Below are 23,688 nucleotides of genomic sequence, written 5' to 3'. Positions count from 1 at the left end.
ATGTATAGCGGAGGTGTTTGGCTCTGGGGATGAGGCTAAATATAATCCAGAATAAACCCCCAAAACACATATCATGGAAAAAGGAGGTGCCTCGGTATCAACTGTTTCATTCTACTGATCCAGTCCTAATGTGCTGAATTAGTTTCTCATTAAAATACTGCCTACTTTGCCTGCACCTTGAGCTGGCTTTGGGATATGGCAAATCTAACATAAATGTGTACCCAGACTGGTTCTTGTGTCTGATGAGGGCATGTACACCCAGTTTAAGTATATACGTTTGCTTTAAAGACAGCTCTTTAACCACTATCAAAGTTGCTCATCTGAATTTGAAGGGGAGAGGTACGGCAAAACCTGCTGTCAGTCACAGTAGTAGCTATGCTGGTACCACAGCCAAGGATACAGGGAGAGCTGGAATTGTAGCCCAGGAGGGGTAAAGGTCCATGTGCTGAAAACTGCACTTAGTAAGATGCCTACCCACCAAGAAAAGAAAAAAAAAAAAAAAAAAGACAGGCATGGCTGGGTGAATAACTGTGACAATATTATTCTCTTCTAAATGGAAGCTACTACGTGCCTGCTACAAGTATAAAAGAAACCAAACAATGTGTAAGCCACAATGATTAATAGATTTAACAGTCAATACTTACTAATCAAATTACAAAATTATACAAATTATTAACTGTTGTATTGTCTTTTTTCCCACTTTTCCTATGATTTCCATTTATTTATGAGCTCCTTTATTTGCATAGCTCAGTGACAGCACTGACCTGAGCTTCTGCAAGTACACAGTGCTCTGTGCTGCTATTGTTACTTACAGTCAAGGTTTAGTTATAGCTGCTCCCAGGAGCCATAACGTGCCCCCATCCCTCACATATCCTACTGCGAATTGAAAACCTGTTCTAACAAAATGTCATGAGAGGGCATGCAAGATTACAAAGACATTTTTTGGTATGGAAAATTGTTGTGTTCTTTAGGAAGCTGTAATTTGTACAGTTTAATCTTTTTTTTCTTACCATGTCAGATAAACCTAGACATTCTGCTCTCAGATGATAGCACATTTGGAGATCTGAGAGAAACAGGGAGCTGCTGGAACATATTGCAGAAGCCTGAAGCACTTAGCAACAGAAAGAGTGTGGGATGCAGCGACAGAAGCCAGAATGTGGAAACAAGTGACATCGAGGCGGCTGTTCGGGAAAGAAGAGCTTTCACTTTGTTTATAATTTCAGTAATTCTAAAGAACTTCACAGTGTGGGAGGTCACTGCAGTCTCTGACTCTGCAAATATTCTTCTCTGTGTGACTGTTTTTCAAACTCCTATGATAATTGTTACCCCAGAGTGCTGGATGTATTAATTTCCTTTTGTATTTCCTGTTTCTCTCAAAAACCGGAGAAGTAAAATTGAGATGTTTGTTTTGCTTCAATTTATCCTGTTAAAACATACTCATGTGGCATGTGCTGTGAAGAGATGCATATCAGGAAGTAGCTTGATTGCAGAGCTTGATTCTCCACATACTAATATAACCCTCTTTCTGCATACGGTGAAGCAGCATTCTTATTTTGTAATAGGTCCAGTATTTAGAATCATAACATATTCTGGAGTGATACAAGCATTCACCATGATGATTTTTAGTGCTTTGCACTAGAACATCCTGACACTGTACACTAATGATGGATGTCAAATAACTAGTAAAGAGAAGATGGCTGATGGGCTGACCAGGATAAAGAGAGCTGAGATAAAGAAAAAATCTTTCTGACATCAGAGTGAGTTTTAGAAGGGAATTCAGAAATCAAGTGTGTTTCTAAGCTCTGCAGGTCCCACTGAGGTAGAAATGATTAGGAGAATGGACTTTTACTCAGCAGTTGCTGCAAACTATTTTTCTCAATGCATATATACGTCTGCAAATGCAAAAATCTCCCTTCCTCTGAACAGTTATTGTGCACTTTAAATGAAGGGGCTGCACAGGTCTAGGGTTGAAACAAAGGCCGTGAGCTATACAGGATGCTTAAGGAATTCGGAAACCTTATCATTAATGTTGCATTTTGTATTTAATGAGGGTTGAACCAGCCATTAGCTCGTATTTTCTTTTTCCTCTCTGTAAATCTCTCTTGTGGTTTGCATTATTCAGTAATATAATTGTGTCCACTTTCCAGGTATTCTTTATTAAAAATAATTGTCAAAGGAAATTGTAGAGGTGTGCTATATTATTGTATTAGAGGTGCTACAGAAATGCATAGAACAGAAAAAATATTAATAAATTAATATATAATAATGATGCTGGAGAAACTATTAATATTGAAATCTGACAAATTTATCTACTCACTGAATAGTACAGTGTAGAATAGTTTCAGGCTACTGTTGGTATTCTTTAGCCCCACATGTGACCTGTCATCGGGTAACTGGCCTTTTAAAGTGCTCAGCTGTTTACTTCCGAAATGCTGCAGTGATTTCAGTTATTAAAATGCAGTAATCACCTTAAACTAAATGGCAAAATTGAAAAGAAAAAAAAAAAAGTAAAATAAAATGAAATTAAATTTTAAAAGGATACAAAATGAAGTCACTAGAGCAAAGCTGTGTAACAAATGTATTACCAAGAAAAATGTTAAAGTACAGAGACATCCCTAGACTGTAAGAAAAGTGTAGTGTAGACAAGGCATTATCAAATAATTCAGGCTACAACAGGGTGAACCTGAAAAGTCATCCCATGACACGAATAGCAATCTCTTCAAGCCTTCCAAAACACACTGAGACCTCTTACAGTTCACTAATGAAGAGAAGATCATCTTGGCCTGAACCTTCCCAGCTCCCTTTGCTTAGGAATAACCCTGAAGAAATGTTCTACCATTATACTCTCAAGGCAAAACACTTCCCTTGAGGAAGTTTCCCACACATCCCCGTCTGCAAACTTCTTTGGGACTAAGCACCAGACAGTCTCTCTACATTTTAATGTCTCTCTTCCATATTAATAGCTACAGAGCCCCAGAGAGGAAGTATCACCTGTTGAAGAGGTTTAAAGACCTGAAATTCCAGCACCATTCCTAAAATGTATGCCTTGACCTACTCCCACTTCGTGTTTTTCCTTTCATCTTACCTTCTTCTTCTATTGCTCTCACCCACTGCCTTTCTCTTCTCCTAAGGAAGAGCATTATCTCATTATCTCAGTTCTCTGCTGTACCCAGCATATGTGATTGTCACCATCAACCCTAATTCTCTGACTCAGAAAATGTAAGTCAGAGGCTTGAGGGGGCTCCACCCGATGCCCGGAGATCTGCCCGACCCCCTCACCTTCCCATTCAGCGCTCCCACTCTCTGCCTTCTACTCCAACTGCTTCTCCGAAAAAAATCTTAGATCATGGAAAATGTAAGAGCAGTAACATTAGCCCCCACCTTTGCCTCTGCTGAAAATATTTTTTTAAATGGTACAAAAGCTTTTGCAAAGAAAACAAAACACTTCAGGATGCTACTGATACCATATTATTCACAATAAAAAATTAAGGGCCTTTTCCCTAGAAAATGAGCCTGGAACCCCCCCTTTAATGTGTGAAGGCAGCCAGCATGGCTATCACAGGGGGTGCTGGTGCTAGATACTAGTCAGGGTTGCTGTTGTCAAAGAGAAGTTTGCCTGATTTTAGACCCAAGAAACTGAAGCCTAAGGTCTGCCACAGCTAACTTGATCTTGTTCCTCGCCCAAAAACCCAAACTGCAACAAATAGATACATGAAAGTGAAAGTATCTCTTTTAGCAAGAATTCTGAAGGTATTATTTTTCTTTTTCATGTATTTCCCTCTTCTGTCCACTGTCTTTCACTATTCTATGGAGCAGCCTCTGGAGCTGTACTTGAGAGAACTACTTCCATCACTGTTCAAGGCATAATTTCTTTTCTCTTAAGGGAAGGGTGTCCTCCTGAAACCCTACTTTCAAGCATCATTGGCACTTAGGATGTAGCAGCCCATTTTCCTTTCCTCTGTTGTTCCTTGTGACTTCTCCCCTTCACCCCTTTCTTCTCTCTTTACCTCCTTGCCTGGTGCTTTCTATGGATTCCTATATTCTCTCTGGGATCCCTCCTATTCTCCCCCCAAAACAGAATACCACTCGCATGGTCTTCTCCATCCTGTACAATTACAACAGAAGTTGTACTATCATCTACTACAGTTCCTTCTCCCCATGTGCCAGATATCATATCTTACAGCCCTCGAGCTTTCCAAGGCAAATTTTGGTCTCTTAGTGCATCCCACTAGCAACAGTCTCTCCCATCTTGTCATCTCCATATGTTTATGTTCCCAGATCCCTCACTTTGTGCACCTGTGGTGCTGTGAATACTGGCCATTAAATGTGCACCTACATTATGCAAAGTAGCACCCCTCTAGAAATACACAATGTGATCCCAGATACGCTAACTTCAGAGACAGGCTGTTCTGGTACATCCTTCTGCTGCAAATACATTGTTTTAGTATTTCCACACAGCACAGCGCTCTGCCAAGTGGCTAAGCCTGTTTAGAGCTGGCTCAGATGCTGCATCTGACGTCACATCAGGACTGGTAACAGAGTCATCTGACCTCTCGCTGAAATTGGGATTTGGCATTATGGCACTGGTCAACTCATTTCCTTTTCTTCTTATGCTTCTCTGGAAACTTATCAATTTTAACTCTCCTTGAACTGTCAGGCTCTTGCAAATGATAGATCATATAGGTGCTGAAAAGTCACAGAGGAGTTTGGACTGTACATGTTGCTGAGTGAGGTCTCAGTGGGTATTGATGGGATAACTGAAAGAACAGCAGGAGCAGTGCTAAAGTAGGATAGACATTATTCTCAGACAAGTTTCTGAGTATGTGTTTTAAGGAAATTATTATAGGTTCTCTGGAGGAATCACGCACCTCTGCAGCAGGGATAAAGGCAGGCTCTCTGTTCTCTCAGTCCCTGCAAATTCTTGTAGTCAGTGTGAATGGAGCCATCGCACTGAATCTGCTGGTCTGTGCCTGATCTGCTGCCTGCCAACTGAGCTGCACAGACAAATGGTTGGGGACAGCATTTACATTGTAGATGGCCAATGGAGAGTAGCCTGGAAAAAATGGAAGCTCCTAGGAAATTACATGATGCATTAACTTTGTTATTTAAATGAGATAAACCAAAGTTCTAAAGAAAATGACGTTGCAGTTCCAGAGCTGGAGAACACTTTCTGTAGCAAAGCTTAAAGATGTGGTCCTTTTTTTCTCAACTAAATCATGAGACAAACTACAAGCCAGGGGCATAGGCCCTATTTTAAACTTTAACCTTGAAACAGATATGATACCATATGCAATGCACTGGCATGTTTTGTTAGGTATCTGTAATCACTGCAGTTTTGTCATCTATGTCAATGGTATGGAAGAGACATGGAAAATCTTTTCTTTAGCTCTTTAAGACAGAAAATGTAGTTCTGTGACAAGTAAGAAATGTTTAACTTGTGGCATAAATTTCGTAAGCAATTTCTCTCTTCTCTCTCCGCAAAGAAAAGTGGAGGTAGCAGTGATGTCTTAGAAGGCTTTATCTTCAAGTATAGATATTTTAAAAAGCAACTCTACAGAAATGGCATGTTATTTTGTATTGCTTCAAGTAAATTTGTTTCCTATTGAGCGAAGTAGGCTACAGCTGTATTAACAAGGAAAGCAGTGCACTCAGAGCAGATCTGTACTGTGAAACAATTAGTCCCAGGGACTAAATGTTCACATGATGCACATTTAGGGGGTTTTACTTTGAGCTCGTTCTAGTCTGTTCCTAGAGACTGAATCTCCAGTACCAGCTGCAGGATGGCAGGTGTGCTCATGGAGTGCACATTTCAGCTGAGTTCCATTCAGAAGTTCAACCCATGCACCCAAGATCACTCTGCAACCTGAAGCAAGTGCAGGAGCTGGGTTTGTTTCAAAAGCGCGTTCGTGATCACAACCAAATTGCTAATGTAAATGCATCCATAATCTCAGATGTACAGATTAGCATGGGGAGAGGGGGAGGGGATATTCATGTTTGATACCTAGTGATTATGTTTCTGATGACTAAATTATATTTAAGTTACCTTTCTGCTAACTCAGGTGGATGTATAATGCTTTATTTCAGAGAAGTTGTGTCTACCTTATCTAAGGGATCATTCTGTTAGTCTTATAATGGAATTATACAAGTACAACATAACAAAATTTGCTCCTTTAAGGATAATTTATTAAGCAACTCCATTGCTAACGATACAGGAAGGAATAAAATCTAGCTCACTTATGTTGATTCTACAAAGATACATACTATGCTTTTGTCTCTAAATGTGATACACCAGAGTATACGAAGTAGATCTACTGAGTAAAAAATAGCCATTTAAATACACCTAACAGAGGAAGAGCCATATGTCCACTTGAGAATATTTTAGCAAAATTTTCAAAACTTGCTACCAAAGTTTCATCTACATTTGTGTGGCCAAGGTCTACATGCTTTTTATTGTTGCGTCAATTAAACATGGTAAAGTGCTGACAGCAATTTCTATTTTTCCTAAAGTGCCATCATGTAGAGAAAAGCAATAATTCGATCTTTGTAATTTGAAATACTGAGGGAGAAAAGGGTAAAGAATACAATTTTATTTAGACTGTCTCTTGGATTAAAAAAAAAAATGTAAAGAACAGACCAATAGTATGCTGACCAGAAATGTATGTAGTTGTATATATAATGTATATAATTGCCTTTTGTGTTCTAAAAATGGCAGTACAAATTGCTATCCTAAAGGAATGGATGGTACTATTGATGTATTGGTAAGGGGCTGATTGCATGGATTCAGAGTAATTTTTGGAGAATGGGAAGTACAAGTCTCTTGTTTGTTAGAAAATGGATACTGTAAAAGTTGTCAGCTTGGCAGTTTAAGACTTTAACAGAATTATAAAACTGCAAGCATCAGGACCTATTGCCTTTTTCCTCTAAAAGCCTATAACAGGGATATTAAAAACAGACCTGAAAAATGTCATGTATAAGATCTCAAATTAATAAGATGATTGAAAGATTCTTCACTCACATAACTTCCCAAAAATCATGTCACTGTTTCTTAAAAAGGGATTCCCAACAGACCACACATAGATTACTTGCTGATACTGTTTTATTTATTTATTTTTTCTTTGTTACACTTAATACTAGATGAAAGTGTATGTTAAGGCATATAAGCTAAACTTTACTGAATCACAAATAACCAAGACCTTTATTCCGTTATTGTTTTGGAATTCTATATAGCTATGTATGTTTTACTGCTTCTCTTTCTCCACATTCTTCTTTGTTCATCTCAAAAGAGAGAGCTCACAGCCTAAAGTTTCACATTAGTCCAGCTCAGTCCTGGAATACTACTCCATCCGAGTTCTCTCTGCACAGCTAATAAAGTTCACTTAGTCTGCCTATTAAGGGAGTTATGTCTACATTTTGTGGAGGGTCCTTCAGTCTGAGGAAAAAGGATTAAATTATCTCATTCTGATTGATAAAACAGTTTTTCAAGTTATACTATTGACATTTAATATAATTTTAATAAAGTATAACATTCTAAAATATTTTTGAAGCAGACTAAATGCTGTTAAATATAAGCCCTAGCGAAAACTTTTAGTAAAAAGTCAATCTGAATAAAATCAAACAGAAAAAAATGCTAGGCATTAAATAGAAATAATAATAAAAATGCATAGCAAACAAGGGTGGCTCAGAAAAAGAGGAAAGAGATATATAAGTATCAGTTATTTCAAACCTATTGCAGTCAAAACTAGAAATCATTTGCCACACTGATTATAGATGCAGGACCAAACACCAGGAAGGGTAATTTTTTTAATATAATAAAGGCGCTCCACTCCCATTAAAAATTTGCATACTACTATTCCTTTTGAAACTAATACTGAAAATAAAGATCTGCCTTTTAAAGTGTTAAGGAAAAAAGGCTAAAGGAAGGCTTACTGCAACCACATCAGCTCTAACATATCTATTTCTGCTCTCCAGCTTAATTTCTGCGGGCTTACGTATCAGTGGCAATCAGTGGTTTACCACCAGAAGAAGCCAGAACCCCTGCAGGAAACACCTGCACTTCTACCCATTCTTGTTAGCAGCTGGTTGAAAGTCTGGGATTTTGAGCTTCCTTCTAGCAACTGTTTACTCTTCTTTAGTGCTATTATACTTTTTGATATTGTAGGTTTTTCTACAGCCCTACTAGGGATCTAATGATCCAGTATCTGCATTTCCACAGATATACTGTTAAACATATAATGCTGTTTCTGGACGGTTTTTATTTCATAAAATAGAATAAGGCAACAGCACCAATTGCTCTAAAAAGAAATTATTCTAACTTTTACTTAAGCTGAAATAAGGCAAACATGCTCATGTCCCCCTGCTCTAGAAACTAGACATATAACCTTTCCACATGTATGCAGAATGCAAAACAACAACTTGTTCTTAAAGATTAATTTTCTAAAATTCTAAAGTACTGAGATAAAAGCTCATAATGGTATACATTATTACATATGTCATTATTAGAAATAATATATACCAAGATAATAGTATATACTAACAGCTCAGACTGATATATATTATTAGAAAGAATAATCTAGAAAATACAATTACATAGAATAATAAAGTATTGTTGAAAAATATGAAATATCCAAATAACTATGTGAAGACAAAGGTATTTTTTTCTACTTCCTCAAATAAGCAAGGCTTACTAACCAACAAATAACTACTCTTCCACAATGCATAATTTTCTACTCCTGACTTCCAAGCTGCTAAATCTCCTAGTCCAAGGTCAGGCTATTGCCCAAAACAATTCCTGTCAGCTGCTTGAACAAACCTCAATCAGCAGATGCTTTGACCTTGGAGTAAAATTTTCTGGCAAGTGAGTAACTATTAAGAATGGAAAATGGAAGAAAAGATGCCAAAAAGTTTCAAAATTCATGCTGTAATGCAATAAGAAATGGCATGAACAGAAATACATTGATCTAAAAATATTGGAGGTCATCATGAGGTTATTTTAGGTCTCCCTTTGTTTGTTGCCAGTGGTTAATTCCTAGAAGAGTCTATTTTGATCCTATGAGTACACCCAGACCAAATGCACAAGAGAGAAAGTGTCATGATAAGGATGCATTTGGCTACTCAGGAGTTACAGATACAAACAGCAGTGTTATTTCCCCAAGATGATTTCTATCTACAGCATTTGTAGCACCTCAGAATTATAACAGCAAATGTGCATCAGGAGAATATGAATAAAAATGCACTGCCATATTTGGCTTCAAGAGAGATTTGGGAAGGGTTTCACAACTAATTTATTTCTTGGAGTAGGCTATACTTCCTCTCATTTCAAGTTTGTCTAGAGAATCTTTGTGGAATGAAGAAAATGCATTATGGTTTTAAACAAAACATGTCACAGCTTTTTTTCCAAAATCAAATCTTAACTACTAGATGCCTAGCAATCAGCTTAAGCTGAATGTAGCTAAACCAGAATTCATTTCTGTGCTCCATCTCTGCTACTTCTTTTCTCACATTCCATAGAAAATAGAACTATCATGCCTGTTGCCCTGCCCAGTAACTGGATGTTGCCTTTAGCTCAGGCCTCTCTTTTGGTTTTTATACATACAGCTCAGTGTCTTGCATTTTTTAGTATGTTCCTAAGATGCAGCTTTCATGCACATCACCAAAATTTTGTTCAGACTTTCACCTTTTCGTGATTGGAAGGGATTTACAGGGCTTTTGCACTAGACTATTTTGCACTACTGTTGCTCTAAACTAGCCCTAGGCATAGCTGCTTCTTTAGAAGAACCCCTAAAGCTTCCTGAGATCTGAGAGAAGATCTTTGAGTTCAGAGACAAGAAGTTTACCTCCATGGTCTGTCTAGTGAACCAAAATCAGTACATCCTCACAAGAAATATTTACAGGGGTATTTGGAAGTCTTTCCAAATAAGCTATATTAATTGATGTCTACTTGAGTAGAGTGTAGTTGTAAAATGGAATAAAGCATATCTTAATCAAATAAAAAAAACAACAGGAATTTTGGGAAAGCTATCTCATTAAAGCAATAGTCCCATCTTCTGAAAAGTCACTAATGGACGTTGATGTGTCCAAATGCTACCTTTAGGTACTTAAACCCACAAAGCAGATCTCAGAATCTGCTGTGTTTCAACTTAAACCTCTTAAAAACTCAGGCAACTGTATAAAAAACCTGCTGCAGCTCCATCCCCAATGACTGGTTAACCCACTCAGTGCATAACAATATAGCCTGAGTGGGTGAGTCAAATCTCACAGATTATTCACAGAAATATTACACTTTCCTACACTTTCTTTGGGGGGAAAAAAAATCAACTGAACAAGATCACTTCTTTCATGTAACACATTTTCTGCAACTCAACTGAAATTCATCTACATGCCTATTTCTCTAATGATAAAAAGAAACTGAGAAAACCTTTTTGTAAGCATTCACATTCACATTTAAAAAATATTACTTCTATATTATAACCTTGAAAACTTACACGTCATCTTTAGAATATGGCACTGAAACCTTTCATATGATACAGCCAAAACACAGTGACAACTGTCACCCCAAACTTGAACATAGCTTTATAAGAGCCTGGCAGTTGCACAGTTCTCAGTTGTTGCAGCTCTTTCCCATGTTGATCACTCTTTTCCCTTCCTCATACTACAGTGACGCACTAGATCAGAAAGGAAGCCAAGAACCCTTTTCAGCTGAAAATTCAGTGTTTTCCTTCTCTTAGCATTCACTTGCATTAATACTGTCAGAGATCTGCTTTTGGTGTATCTAAAAAGACAATCAACTGTTTGTCAAAATATTCACAAGCTTCAGCTACTTTGTTAATGTATGTTCCAGAGTTGAGGGACCATTCCATTGTTTGACAAATATTGTATACTGCTCAGTGACAGGAATAGCGCTGGAATACTTCACAAACATGTGTTGCCATTTCAGTAAAGGGCTTGATCTGCTGCTTTGTTTGTCCTTCCTCTTTAGGAAGCTCTGTAGGTGCTGGGTTTTTATAATGCTGCAATCTGCATTGTGTTCTAAATAAGCCATTTCCACCGTCTTCTCACATTTCTCTACCTTCGCAGTCAGGCATGTACTTTCCTGATTCAGGACAAGTTTCTTCGTGGTGCAGGAGAAAATGCAAATGCTATCAAAACATGACAGTGTATCTCTCATCTCCTTACCAGCTTTTCCACTGAAAGGCAGCAATGAGATAAGGTCAGGAATCCAAAAGTTCTGTTTCAATGTAAAGGCAGATGCAAGCAAGGCATTTCAATCTAAAGACACTCACTGTTAGTAAGCCACAAGCAGCTCTACCGAACAGCCCTAAAACATGAAGGGCTGAAGGATGGGAAAGAAATGATGACAATATAATCCCTCATAGCTACCCTTAAAAGCCGTGTATTCCCATATCTGTTTCATCAGTTGTAGGTATAGACAAGTGCCACAGACTGAGATAGCAATGAACTTGCATGCACGGCTGCTGCACACACACCTCTGCTCCCCACACAGTTAGTTATTTGAAAGGTACATTGATTCCAGCAAGTGGCTTCCCTGCTGTAAGCTTGGTACAAGTCCTCCCTTTTTCTCCTCTCATTGGACAACTTTTATCACATTTATAAAGTATTCTCTTGGCATTCAGCAACTTAATTCACCTCTTCCAGCTATCTAATGGCTTTAAGGCTATTCTTTTGCATCGTATCTGATTCCCCTATACTATATGAATAGCAAAATCTGTACTGCTATTTTCTATTGCTCCTTGTCCATGTTTTCCTTGCCTGACTCATAAACTGAATTCCTCCATAGGAATCAGCACATATCTGCCACCGCTTCTTTCTCTAGTGTTACTTCTGTTCTGTAAATCCAGCAATGCACTGCCACTCAAAGGGGGAGAACTGGATTCTCACTGGCACTTACAACCAGCCAGGCATACCACAAGGAGAGTAAATGCAGATCCCAGTTCTGAATATGCTAGTCCATAAATATGTTAAACATTATTTTGAAGTCCCATGTCTTCATCAGCCTGTCAGCCTGAAGATGCTAAGCAATGGCCCAGAGTCACCTCAACTCAGACTTTTTTCTTAAAAGTATCAAGGAAAAGATGTCATAAATTTAGCTCTTTCGTGTCTGGGGATGGTCAAGTTAACCCACAGAAGTCTGGCAATACAGCATCCACGCCTGCCTCTGTCTCTGAATGTCAAACAGCAACATCTATAGGCTCCAAAATTCACTTGTGACAAGCACCTTAGGAAGGGATCTGAACATGCATCTCATAATTACTCACAGGAAACAAACATTGATTGATGTACTGAATAGGGCTGGGCAGACATTATCTCAGCCTCTGTACCCTGATACCACTGGCCACTCTTCCTGCCTAACTCTGCTGTCATCATCCAGCGTTTCCCCCCTTTGTTTGCTCTTAGTAACTCCACTGCCCTTCACACAAGTGGAACTGCCACGGGAGAAGTAAGCAGGCAGCTTGACGAGTTAGCAGCAAAGGTTTTCACCTTTCCAACTCAAGCATACTCCTGCCCTTATAGCCAGACAGTTCCTATATGGGTTTTTATTAAGTTAACCCTTTGTGGGTCCTTCTGTTTCTTAGGCAGCTTCCTCGTATCTTACCTAGTGGTATTAAATCACAGGTTGCTATGACCTCTCTGCTTGGGTCAATGGATTTACCTAAATTCCATTTCTTGGAATCCTGTCTGTGCCCACTCTCCATAATCTCACCTACTTTCTCCCTAATTTTACTGTAATTCAGATTACTATCTAAATGTTAACCTACCAATGATGAATAAATCATTAGCCTTCCACTCAACAAATCACATTTTTAGGGTGTAGTGACATATGTAATTCAAAGAATCACTATAAATTCTCCAAGTCATACAGGTACTGATATGTATACTCAATTTTTTGAGGAAATTCTCTTATCATGGTTGCAACTTCAAAAGCCATCACTCTCTTACTATTTTGTATACACCAAGCTTTTCTCTGTAAACATCAGATTATGCACACTGTAGGCTTCTGAAGAATCTATGATCTTTCTGAAGTTAAAATGTTCTATTCATTTGACTATAAGCCTTTTTGACTTTTGGATCCATTAAATATTTGACCCATTAAATGATAGGTGGAGACTATCTGAAGTGTAAATTTGAGTCTTCTCCAGAACAGTAAAATAGGAATCAATATTGTGAGCATCTAAAACTGAAATAACGGACACGCCATCATGTTTGCTGCGCTGTGGTTCCTTGCAATGGCTCTCCATGGCTTTCCACCCTGGGTGCTGTGAGGGTCAGAACTGCCCTCCTTACACTAAACCTCCACCTCCCAGGGAGCATGTGCTTGGACCCTGTCAAACTCTCACCAGGAATTTTAGAACACTCTTCACGAGCTGGCCGATAAGCTCCGCCCCAGTTAATCTCCCAGTGTTTAAAGCTTTATCTTTACATAGCTCTGTAATCTTCCCCTTTGGGAAAAGGCTATAGCCCCTTTCTCTCATTGTTTTCTTTGACTCGGTTTGTTTCTATGGGTGAAACACTAATTCAAACCGCTAATGTTACATTCAGTCCACCATCTCCTAGCCAATTATTAGAGATAAGCAAAGTTTCACTCATCATCTCGTTGCCAGTCTTTCAAGTTCCTCCTGAAGCTTCCAGGCACTGCTGCTTTGCTAAGTGTAGGTCTCTGCATCCCCGGGAATGCGAGGGTCAGCCCTTTAGGATACAGCACCATCTAGTGAACTAGCTCAGGTCTCCACAGGGACTCAAAGCAGATGTCACCAGCAGTACTCACAGCGGCACAACGCGCCTTTCACAAGAGGCCAGTGTTTATTATCCATCTGGAATCCATCGCAGGAAGCTCTTTGGTTAGTGTGGCAAAGCACAGACAAAATCTGTAAATGTAGCAATAATTGCTCTCCAAGCCAAGTTCTCATATTTCAGTTGTCTTGTAAAATCTGTCTCTGTGCCCAGTGACTTCTAAATCCAGCATCAGCATCTTTGTGGCATGTCTTTTCATTGCAGGCTTGTTTTCTACTGCCTTCAAAGTAATCTGAAGAACTCTCTCCCTCTTACACTCAACCATTTGCTCCCACATAATGCAAAGCCTTTTTCACCAGAATTAATTCCATGCATATGAATCACCAGTAATGATTCCTGCTAACACCTTCCCAACTCACACAATACCTGCTGGGTGATGGATCCACACAACTCACAGCAGGTAACAATACAAAATCAGTGTGTAAAATGAGTCAGGCATGTTGGTCATAATTGAATTAATTTTTTTGCATATTCCCCATAGTATCTAAATGATTCTCGCATGTTTTCTCTGGCCCAGCTAATGCAGTATTTTCTGGCTCCCATCATTGAGCAAGCCGATGCCAGATCTCTCCGGTCGTTCAAAGGGTAGTTCCTTTACTATCATCTATGAGCCAGTTGGATGCACTTTTCAGATACTTCTTTGCTTTACCACTCCCTGTTGATATTTTTCCATTCAATGCCAAGAAACAGCCTCCAGCTGGCCCTGGCAGCTGAGGTTCGTTGCTCACTCCCCACATTTCCAAGCTTTCACTTTCATTTTTCAATTAAGCTGTCCCTTATGCTCATCAAGACAATGAATAAGACAATTCCTTCAGATTCCTCCCAAACCCTTTTGCCATAACGCCTATAAAGAACTTGAAAACAAATTGTTTGCTACGGCCACCTCCTGTAACATTGATGAATACAGCTTGGGGGTTTCCCAGTTTGTCACCTTTTCTTTTAATAGATTTAGAGGGTTAGCACAGAATCACAGAATGTTAGGGATTGGAAGGGACCTCGAAAGATCATCCAGTCCAGTCCCCCATTGGAGCAGGAACACCTAGGTGAGGTTACACAGGAAGGCGTCCAAGCGGGTTTTGAATGTCTCCAGAGAAGGAGACTCCACAACTTCCCTGGGCAGCCTGGTCCAGGCTCTGTCACCCTCACTGTGAAGAAGTTTCTTCTCATATTTAAGTGGAACCTCTTGTGTTCCAGTTTGCGCCCACTACCCCTTGTCTTAGCATTGGTTGTCACTGAGAAGAGCCTGGCTCCATCCTCCTGACGCTCACCCTTTATATATTTATAACCATTAATGAGGTCACCCCTCAGTCTCCTCCAAGCTCAAGAGCCCCAGCTCCCTCAGCCTTTCCTCACACGGGAGATGCTCCACTCCCTTAATCATCTTCGTTGCCCTGCGCTGGACTCTATCAAGCAGTTCCCTGTCCTTCTTGAACTGAGGGGCCCAGAACTGGACACAATATTCCAGATGCGAACGCTGGAGCACACTGTCTCCTTCTGTCTGTAGACATGCTGCAGGCAGTGATGCAACCACTAAGTTCAAAAGGACATCCCTGGTGAAACATGTTGTTGAAACTCTGTCCTGTAAGATGCCTCCTGGCCTTGTCCAAACCTCCTCCAGAAGCCTCTGCACTGCAAACAGTCTGAACACCTTTTCCTAGCAACAGTTCCAGCTGCTACCAAGGCACACAGTGCGTTGTGAACTGGCTGAAGGAAAGAAGCCAGAGAGTCGTGGTCAATGGGGCAGAGTCTGGTTGGAGGCCTGTATCTAGTGGAGTGCTTCAAGGGTCAGTACTGGGACCAGCATTATTCAATATATTCATCAATGACTTGGATGAGGGAATAGAGTGCACTGTCAGTAAGTTTGCTGATGACACCAAACTGGGAGGAGTGGCTGACACGCCAGAAGGCTGTGCTGCCATCCAGAGACCTGGACAGGCTGGAGAGTTGGGCAGGGAAAAATTTAATGAAATATAACAAGGACAAGTGTAGAGTCTTGCATCTGGGCAGGAACAACCCCAGGTTCCAGTATAAGTTGTGGAATGACCTATTGGAGAGCAGTGTAGGGGAAAGGGACCTGGGGGTCCTGGTGGACAGCAGGATGACCATGAGCCAGCACGATGACCATGAGCCAGCACTGTGCCCTTGTGGCCAAGAAGGCCAATGGCATCCTGGGGTGTATTAGAAGGAGGGTGGTTAGTAGGTCGAGAGAGGTTCTCCTTCCCCTCTCCTCTGCCCTGGTGAGACCTCATCTGGAATATTGTGTCCAGTTCTGGGCCCCTCAGTTCAAGAAGGACAGGGAACTGCTGGAGAGAGTCCAGCGCAGGGCCACAAAGATGATTAAGGGAGTGGAGCATCTCCCTTATGAGGAAAGGCTGAGGGAGCTGGGGCTCTTTAGCTTGGAGAAGAGGAGACTGAGGGGTGACCTCATTCGTGTTTATAAATATGTAAAAGGCGAGTGTCACGAGGATGGAGCCAGGCTCTTCTCAGTGACAACCAATGAAAAGACATGGGGTAATGGGTATAAACTGGAACACAGAAGGTTCCACTTAAATATGAGGAGAAACTTCTCAGTGAGGGTGCTAGAACACTGGAACAGGCTGCCCAGGGAGGTTGTGGAGTCTCCTTCTCTGGAGACATTCAAAACCCGCCTGGACGCCTTCCTGTGTAACCTCATCTGGGTGTTCCTGCTCTGGCAGGGGGATTGGACTAGATGATCTTTTGAGGTCCCTTCCAATCCCCAACTTTCTGTGATTCTGTGCCCATCAAACTTCTCCAGCGGCCCCACGGCAGCACGCAGCCTCGGCGGGAGGAAAATGCCCTTCAGCCCGTCAGAGAGAGGCCTCGTACTCCTCCGGCTGTGTGAGCCCCCTCACCCGCCGCAGGGGCTACAACCCGACCCTTGAGCCGAAAAGCCCCTCCCCGCGGGGTGAAGGCGGGTTCCCGGAGCGGGGGGCCCAGCGGGGCGGTGTCAGTGCTCAGCCCGGCCCCGGGAGCCTCCAGGGCCGCCGCCCCAGCGCGCCGGGCGGGGCCGTTGCCCTAGGCTGTTGCCTGGCGACGGCGGCGCGTTCCCAGCGCGGCCGGGCCGGAGCATGGCGGAGCCCGCCGGGCCGCCGTTCCCGGTCCCGCAGCCCCTGCCAGCCACTTTCTTCGGGGCCGTGGCGCCGGGCAACCCGGTGTTGGACAGCTTCGAGGCCGAGCTGCGGGACGTCCTGGGCTCCCTGCGGCGGCTGGGAGGCGCGGCGGGGGCCAAGCCGCAGCAGCACGACCTGCACCGCCGCGGGTAGGGGCTGCGCCGCCGCCCCCGCGTCGCCACCCGTTCCGGGAGCCTCTTGTCGTTCCCGCCTGCGCCGGCCTCCAACTCCTTTTCCTCCCGCTTCAGGCCCTTCCCCTCGGCCGCCCCACGGGGTCTTTCCGCGGGCCTCCTGTTCCCGGCCCGCCGGGCACCGCCGGGGCCCCCGCCGCGCCGCTTCCCTCGTTCCCCGCTCCCTCCTCTCGCCGCATCCCACAGGCCGGGGGACCCCTTCCCTCCGCTCCCTCTGGCTGTTCACCTGGGCAAGCTCTCCAGCAGCGTGCTGAAACACTCCACACAATCGGTTTCTTGGTTTGGTTGGTTTTAGTTGTTTGTTTGGTTTGGTTTTTTGTTTGTTTGTTTTATTTTTAACTAAAAATCCTCCAAAATCTGAACGCCTCCTTTTCCCGCACTTCCTAGAAGTTAATGCTTTAGTGGGGGGGGGTGGGGGGGAAGTTGGCAGCCCCACTGTTGTCTGGATCGGAGCTGCCTTGAGCTTTCTGGTAGGAAAATCCCTTCCCAGTCCTGGAGCAACTGGCAGCCCAGCAGCATGTGCTACCGGGCGCGAGGGTGAATACGTGTGGGCATGTACATCCCTCTAAAAGATGGTGCTCGCAGTAGGGCTACATGAGGATAACACCACACAGCTCTTTTTGTGCATATGTCTTCGTCTACATTGGCATATTTTTATACACATACATACAGGCCGAGCATATGGCAAATATAATTATGCATATTTGTTTGCTCGCATACATGCGTATCTGTGGGTATGCATAAATCTAGATTTTGTAATGCAGTTAAGACAGAGCAACTGGAATCGGTGTATGATTCATAGTGCATGCATATGTCTTTTATATAATAGACTGTGCATTTCTCATGTAGCTCTCCCTACATTATGAGATAAAAGTTCAACTGCTTCTTTTAAGGTAAATGGTTGATTTTCTATCATTATATGAGCAGTGTTCTAAATTTACAGGTCTTTAATATTAAAAAAAATGAAAGTTTCCCAGGTTATCAAAATTTCATTCAAAAACAGCACAGGAGTTAGGTTTACAAGGTGGTTAGCTTATCACTTAGGTGCAGCTTCTATCCTTATGTATTTCACTTGGTGCTTTCCTAGGTGTAGTCCACAAATGACCATTCTCTAAAGGAGCTGTATACATTTTTAGGAGGTACTCAGATTCTGCAGCCTGGCATTTGTCTGCACTGGAGATCTTTCCTTTTCTAAGCCATCTGGATTTCTAATTTGTTTATGTGGCATGTTCATCCTCAGATCTAGGGCTAGGTCTGTCATACAGGTAGCAGTCTCCAGGCTTCCGCCTCTGTTGTTTTGAATCTCCATATGTTGGCGTTTTGTATTGCTTCAGCAGCTGGTTTCAGTGCTTTGCTATTTTTAATCTTTTGATTTATAGCTTCAGACCTTTTTTTGCTTTAGCTGATCTGTATTCTTATTGGGAAAATTATCCCCTCTAGGCCCCTTAGAGGAAGGAATGCCACTCAGCCGCTTCAGACACCACCGAAATTGCTGATAATGAAGACATTCATTGTATCTTCTTCACATTCATTGTATTTTCTGGTTGGGAGTTGGGTATGCTGATTCTGATCTGTTTGCCAATGTCATGACAAGTAATCAGTTTTTCTGAACAGTGTCTCCAAACCTCTCTTTACCCTCTGGAATATTTTGACCTCAGTAGGCTCTGCCTTATTCAAACTGGTATTTTGTAGATGTGACTGATGTCCATACATAACTTAGTTGGCATGAGAGCATTCCCTCATCCAAAGAATTCTGCAGCGTTCCTCACAGAGATGAGAACGATTGCTACCTGGCTCTTGCTCCCAGAAGTCACTGGTAGTGATGATCCCTGCCAAAATTCCAGGTCATTGAGAATGTTGTGTAACGTTCCCAGTAGCTCTGCATCCTCTGGCATTCTTTTGTATAGAGGCAGTACAGAGGTAGAAAACTAGAATTCTGATTATTAGCATATGTTCAGGCAGCTAGCAAAGCCATGGGTATTTATTTGTGTTTGTGAAATTTCAGGGTTGTTTTTCCCTTGCCTCTCATTGTTTGATAACTCAAAATTAGAGTGTGTGCTGCTTGCAGAACCAGCCCTAGTGTACTTGTTCCTAAGAATTTCTGAAGGTAATGGCTATTACAGATGCTTTCCTAAATGCTCTAAAGACTTCTTGTGTCATTTGTCAAGCTACTTTTCCCGGCATGGGTTGAGATCAAAGTGTTCTTGTTATTAGAGGAGCAAGAAAACCAGCTTCCACATGACAAGTATGTTCATTGTAGAAAAACAAAAATTGTCAGCTTCATTACTCCAATGCTGTCAGCCTTTGGTGTTGATAAGTCAACACTAAGGCCATAATTTAGGCACTTAAAATGTTCAAATGTAAGAAACAAAAATTACTGAGGACTTGCCCTGTACTGGAAGCATGAATCTTTTCAACCAGAAGTGGCAATCAAAAGTATTTTTTCCTCAACTGAAAGAGAAGTTGTTTTACCCCATTTCTCTGGCAATGGGGCCATCAAATGATTACCTTGAGCTATTGATTTTATCTCATGTTCTGTGATTTAGCCTCCCTGTTGTAGTAAGAAACCTTTTGATCAGTGTCAGAGAATCCTTCCCTACCTGTAACAAAGACTTTTGGCCCAGAAATATTGCCATGTGGGCCTTAATTTGTGGCTTGACAAAGGGTTGACCTTAGGGAAATTTTTTTATTATTGCTGGAGTGGTTGGAAATGAAGAAACTTCACCTCTCAGATCTGACAGCCCATTATTTTTTTGATAATTCATTTGCTTAACTTGTTATTCTGGTGTCCTACAGCCTGTTCAGAGGAAAGGCTGATGAGCTGTTTGGGCAGTGTCTCACTCTCCTCCTTTGTCTGTGTCAAAGAAACATTCCTGTGCCAGGAACTCACTTGTAGTTAGTCATGGCATTGTAGCAGATAGCATTTACCTTAATCTTCCCATTGGAGTTCAAAGTCTAGTCAGATTTGTCCTACTTTACTAAACTAGTTTATTACGGATTTGTTAGTCATTTATCGCATCTAAGAATCTAATTTGTTAATATAAGCATTTAAAACAGAAGATGATACTCAGTGGGCACTTTCCAGCTGATCAGTTGTAAAGAAGTTTATTAGTCTCACCTTCCAGAACTTTATCCACAGTCATACTTAACTTCAGTTACTTTACAGCCTTACAACCTGAAAATTACTTCTTTTCCCCACCCCACCCCCCAGCAGTATCCATTAAACCTCTTGAAATCTGGAAGTCTTTTCCTAAGCTTCTTCCCTTCGTAGTCCAAGGGAACTGCTTGGATGCCTGACAGATTCCTTCATTTTGGAGCCTCTGCAGATTTTTCCCTACTAACCAGACTGGTAGCCTTCTCTCAGCAGAAGAAGTCAGTAGCCACCCAGGCTGTTAATTGCTTATGAATTGACCAGGAGGGACTCATTCCCCATTTAGAAGGCGCTCTTCATTAGACCAGGCTATGGTTTCCTTTAAAAACATAATGCCTTAGAACACTTTATTCAGATTGTTGCTTTTGGCCTAGTTTGTGCTGTTACTGCATTTTTCCTTTAGGATACACCTCTAGAATGTCCTACTTATTTCTTTGCTGCTTACTTTCAAGAACTGAGAATTGTGCTGAGATGACGCTTTTAGAAAAAAAGGATTATGATTGTTGTAATTCTTTGGTGTAAAGATGATTTTGACAGGTTTCTCATACAGCCATCTGTTTCACCTTGAAACGTGAAGGTGGCTTGCAGCCTTCTGTGTGGAAAAAATGACGTTACTTATTGTGCTTTTTTTATTGTGAGTCGTCTTATAAGCTGAAATGAAGAGCTGTCTGTGAGACTGTAGGAATGGATTCCAAGTCTCTGAATGTCAGAAAATGGCTTAAGAAAGTGTCTTGCATTCTAGTCTACAGTCACTGTCTTAAGAGACTGAAAAGCTCCAGCTACATAACAGGAAGCACAAGGTTTACATGTGAGAATTCAGCTAGAAGATTATTTGAAAACATTAATTCCACTCTCTTCAGTTGTTTTCCTTCCTCATAAATTGCTGCCTATGAATAATTCAGCTGTTGTGGTTTCACAAGGCACCCTTTGCTGAGGTTTCTGTACAAGGGATTTGTTAAGAGAATAAATGTAAGAGATGCCTGGCACAGTGAACACTGCCAACAGTATTATATTAATAATTAGGTAAGAGGATTTTTCTCTGCTTGTTATCAGTCTGACTGATCAATTATTGTTTTCCAGTTTGAATATAGCTTTCTTAAAGAAGTCTGGGGTGGGAAAGTTGTACACATGAGGGCATCGACCTTCATACAGCAATCAGTAGGGACTAGAATACTGGTGTGATGTAGTCAGTCGCTCTGCAGAGCAGCCAAGCGGCACAGAGCCAGTTACTGGGTGGCTCGCTGGTTCAGCCAAATAAGTAATTTGTTACACAGAGTCATCCTTGATGACAACTGTGGCTGGAATAACAGGCAGAGGCAAGAGAAGAGCATTGCAACTATTGCTATAAAATCTTTTCTATTTTAACAAATGTGTCATTTGCTTCTCTCTGAATCCTACCCTTTATGATTTAAAATTCCTGAACATTTCACACCAAATGCAATTCATGCTAGAGGCTAATGACTTTCTTCTTTTGCGATTCATGGTATAGGTCTATATGCCACAGGCTCTGTAGTTCTATATTCCATAGCTCTATATACTCTATAGCTCTGTGTTTTATTCCATGGATAACTGTTCCTAAGTTTGCTGCTACCTGACATACAGTGTTATTTTGGGATCTTTTTTCCTGCTTTTAGCATTTATAGTTGCCAGTCCAAAAATTGCTGTGAGCTGTAATCCATTGAGTTTCTTTAAAATATCAACTTGACCTCTCAAATATGAGCTGAAAGGTGGGACAGATTTTCCACTTATGACCGTGTTTGAACAATGCAAGGTGATTAATGCTAGGACATTTTAATAAGAGTTTACACAGGAGAAAATTCATCCTACTTTAAATGTATGATAAAAACTGGTGACAGAAATGAAACCCAGAAATGTCCTTGGCTGTCTGCTACATCCAGTTGTAATGATCTCTTGTTTTGAAATATGTAGAGGTTCAAACAGATTTGGAAGAAAGGAGTTTTCACAATTTGAAGTTTTCCTGATTTGTTTACTTGTTATGACAGGTCTACTGCCAGTTTAATCTGAAACCTTTCCTCCTGTATCTTTTTTAGAGCAAATACTCTGTTTAATATTTGGATCAAATATAGGCCTCGACTGCCAGAGTGGTATTACAATGAAAAACTTCTGAAAGTTGGTGATTCTCTTGCTCAGATCAAAGTAAGTCATATAAAAACAGAAAAGGTTCAGTCACAGTCTTTGTTTCATTATGTTTCTATGCTACTTTAATTTTTAATCACATTTTACTGAACGCTATTTAGAAAGTAGTGAAAACTTTTACGAAATAATTCCAATGAAAGTGGTGGTTCGTATCTCTTGCTTATTATTGTAAAATTGCCTTGATTTTTTGATATATTTTCTATATCTCTATTTCCTGTGCACCCATTGCCTTTTTAAACACCCCAAAGTCTTTCTTTAATATTTGTTTCATGTTTCAGCATGGTAGAGTACAATATCTGTCTGTGGCTATAGATGCTGCTTAAGTACAAATTGACAATGATAGAGCAGTGGTGGTTTGTTCCACTGACATATCAACTCAGTGCTCAGTTAACCACACATGAATGTAAAGAATTGTCAGGAGAGGAACAGAGAACAAAAAGCAGGGTGCAATTACACATTATACAACTACATGTATCGATGATCCTCCTGTGTCTTGAATTCTATGTGCACTTCTGGTCTCCTCAAAAATGGTAAATCGCAACTAAAAAAGATTCAGGAGCTAGATTGTTGAAGACTTTGAGAGTATTTGGGGGATGTTTTGCTGCATGATAACTCGTATTTTTGTACTCTTACCTAGTCAGCCTTTACCGGCTACTGTTGGAGATGGGATACTGGGCTAGTAACTATTGGGCTGACTCAATAAGGTTGGTCTTATGTTATATTCTTATATAATATTTGTCCTTTGTGTCAGCTGGGAAAAAAGCCCTCAAAGCTGTGCCACTTATTACCTCAATGATATATATGTCAGAAGATCATGTCGTAAAATCCGAGGCTTTAAGGGGTATTTACTAAACAACACTTAGAAGCAGGTCAAAGATGTACAGTTGAAAGCTAGTTGCAAGTCCTTCCTTTTAGGATTGAAGAAGAGTGTGTGATCCCGAGTGATACAGTTGTGAAGCAGAAATACTGAGGATTACAGAATTGTAGGTTAATTTATTATAAAGGTTCAGTACTTGAAAAGTTGCTTGATAAAATACACCTAAAGTTTGTAGAGGATTAGCATAATTTAGACTAAAGGACAGCTCCTAAATAGATGCTCTCTGCTTAGTGTGATTTTGTGTTTGTAATGATCCATCAGTGGATTTTTCTACTTTTTGCCACTAACATATTCAAAGATATTTATTTAGTCAATAGTACTTTGCTAGCTTAAAACTCTGGTTATTTAGCGTGTCTGTACTATGAGACAGTCAAG

The 23,688-nt window shown here is 41.0% G+C and overlaps 1 protein-coding gene across 1 annotated transcript in view; it reads left to right on the top strand.

Moving 5' to 3' along the window:
* The first annotated feature begins 16,895 nt into the window (after positions 1-16,895).
* The window catches only part of CFAP54 (cilia and flagella associated protein 54), a 113,101-nt gene continuing 106,308 nt past the window's right edge, over positions 16,896-23,688 (top strand). Inside the window, 2 exon segments of the mRNA XM_065648025.1 lie at positions 16,896-17,086; positions 22,331-22,436. Of these exon segments, the coding sequence (XP_065504097.1) occupies positions 16,896-17,086; positions 22,331-22,436 (297 nt within the window).

Source organism: Caloenas nicobarica, chromosome 1 (assembly GCF_036013445.1).
Source record: "Caloenas nicobarica isolate bCalNic1 chromosome 1, bCalNic1.hap1, whole genome shotgun sequence".
NCBI classification, from domain to species: domain Eukaryota; kingdom Metazoa; phylum Chordata; class Aves; order Columbiformes; family Columbidae; genus Caloenas; species Caloenas nicobarica.
The sequence above is the reverse complement of the archived record's forward strand: the minus strand, read 5'-3'. Positions and strand labels throughout refer to the sequence as shown.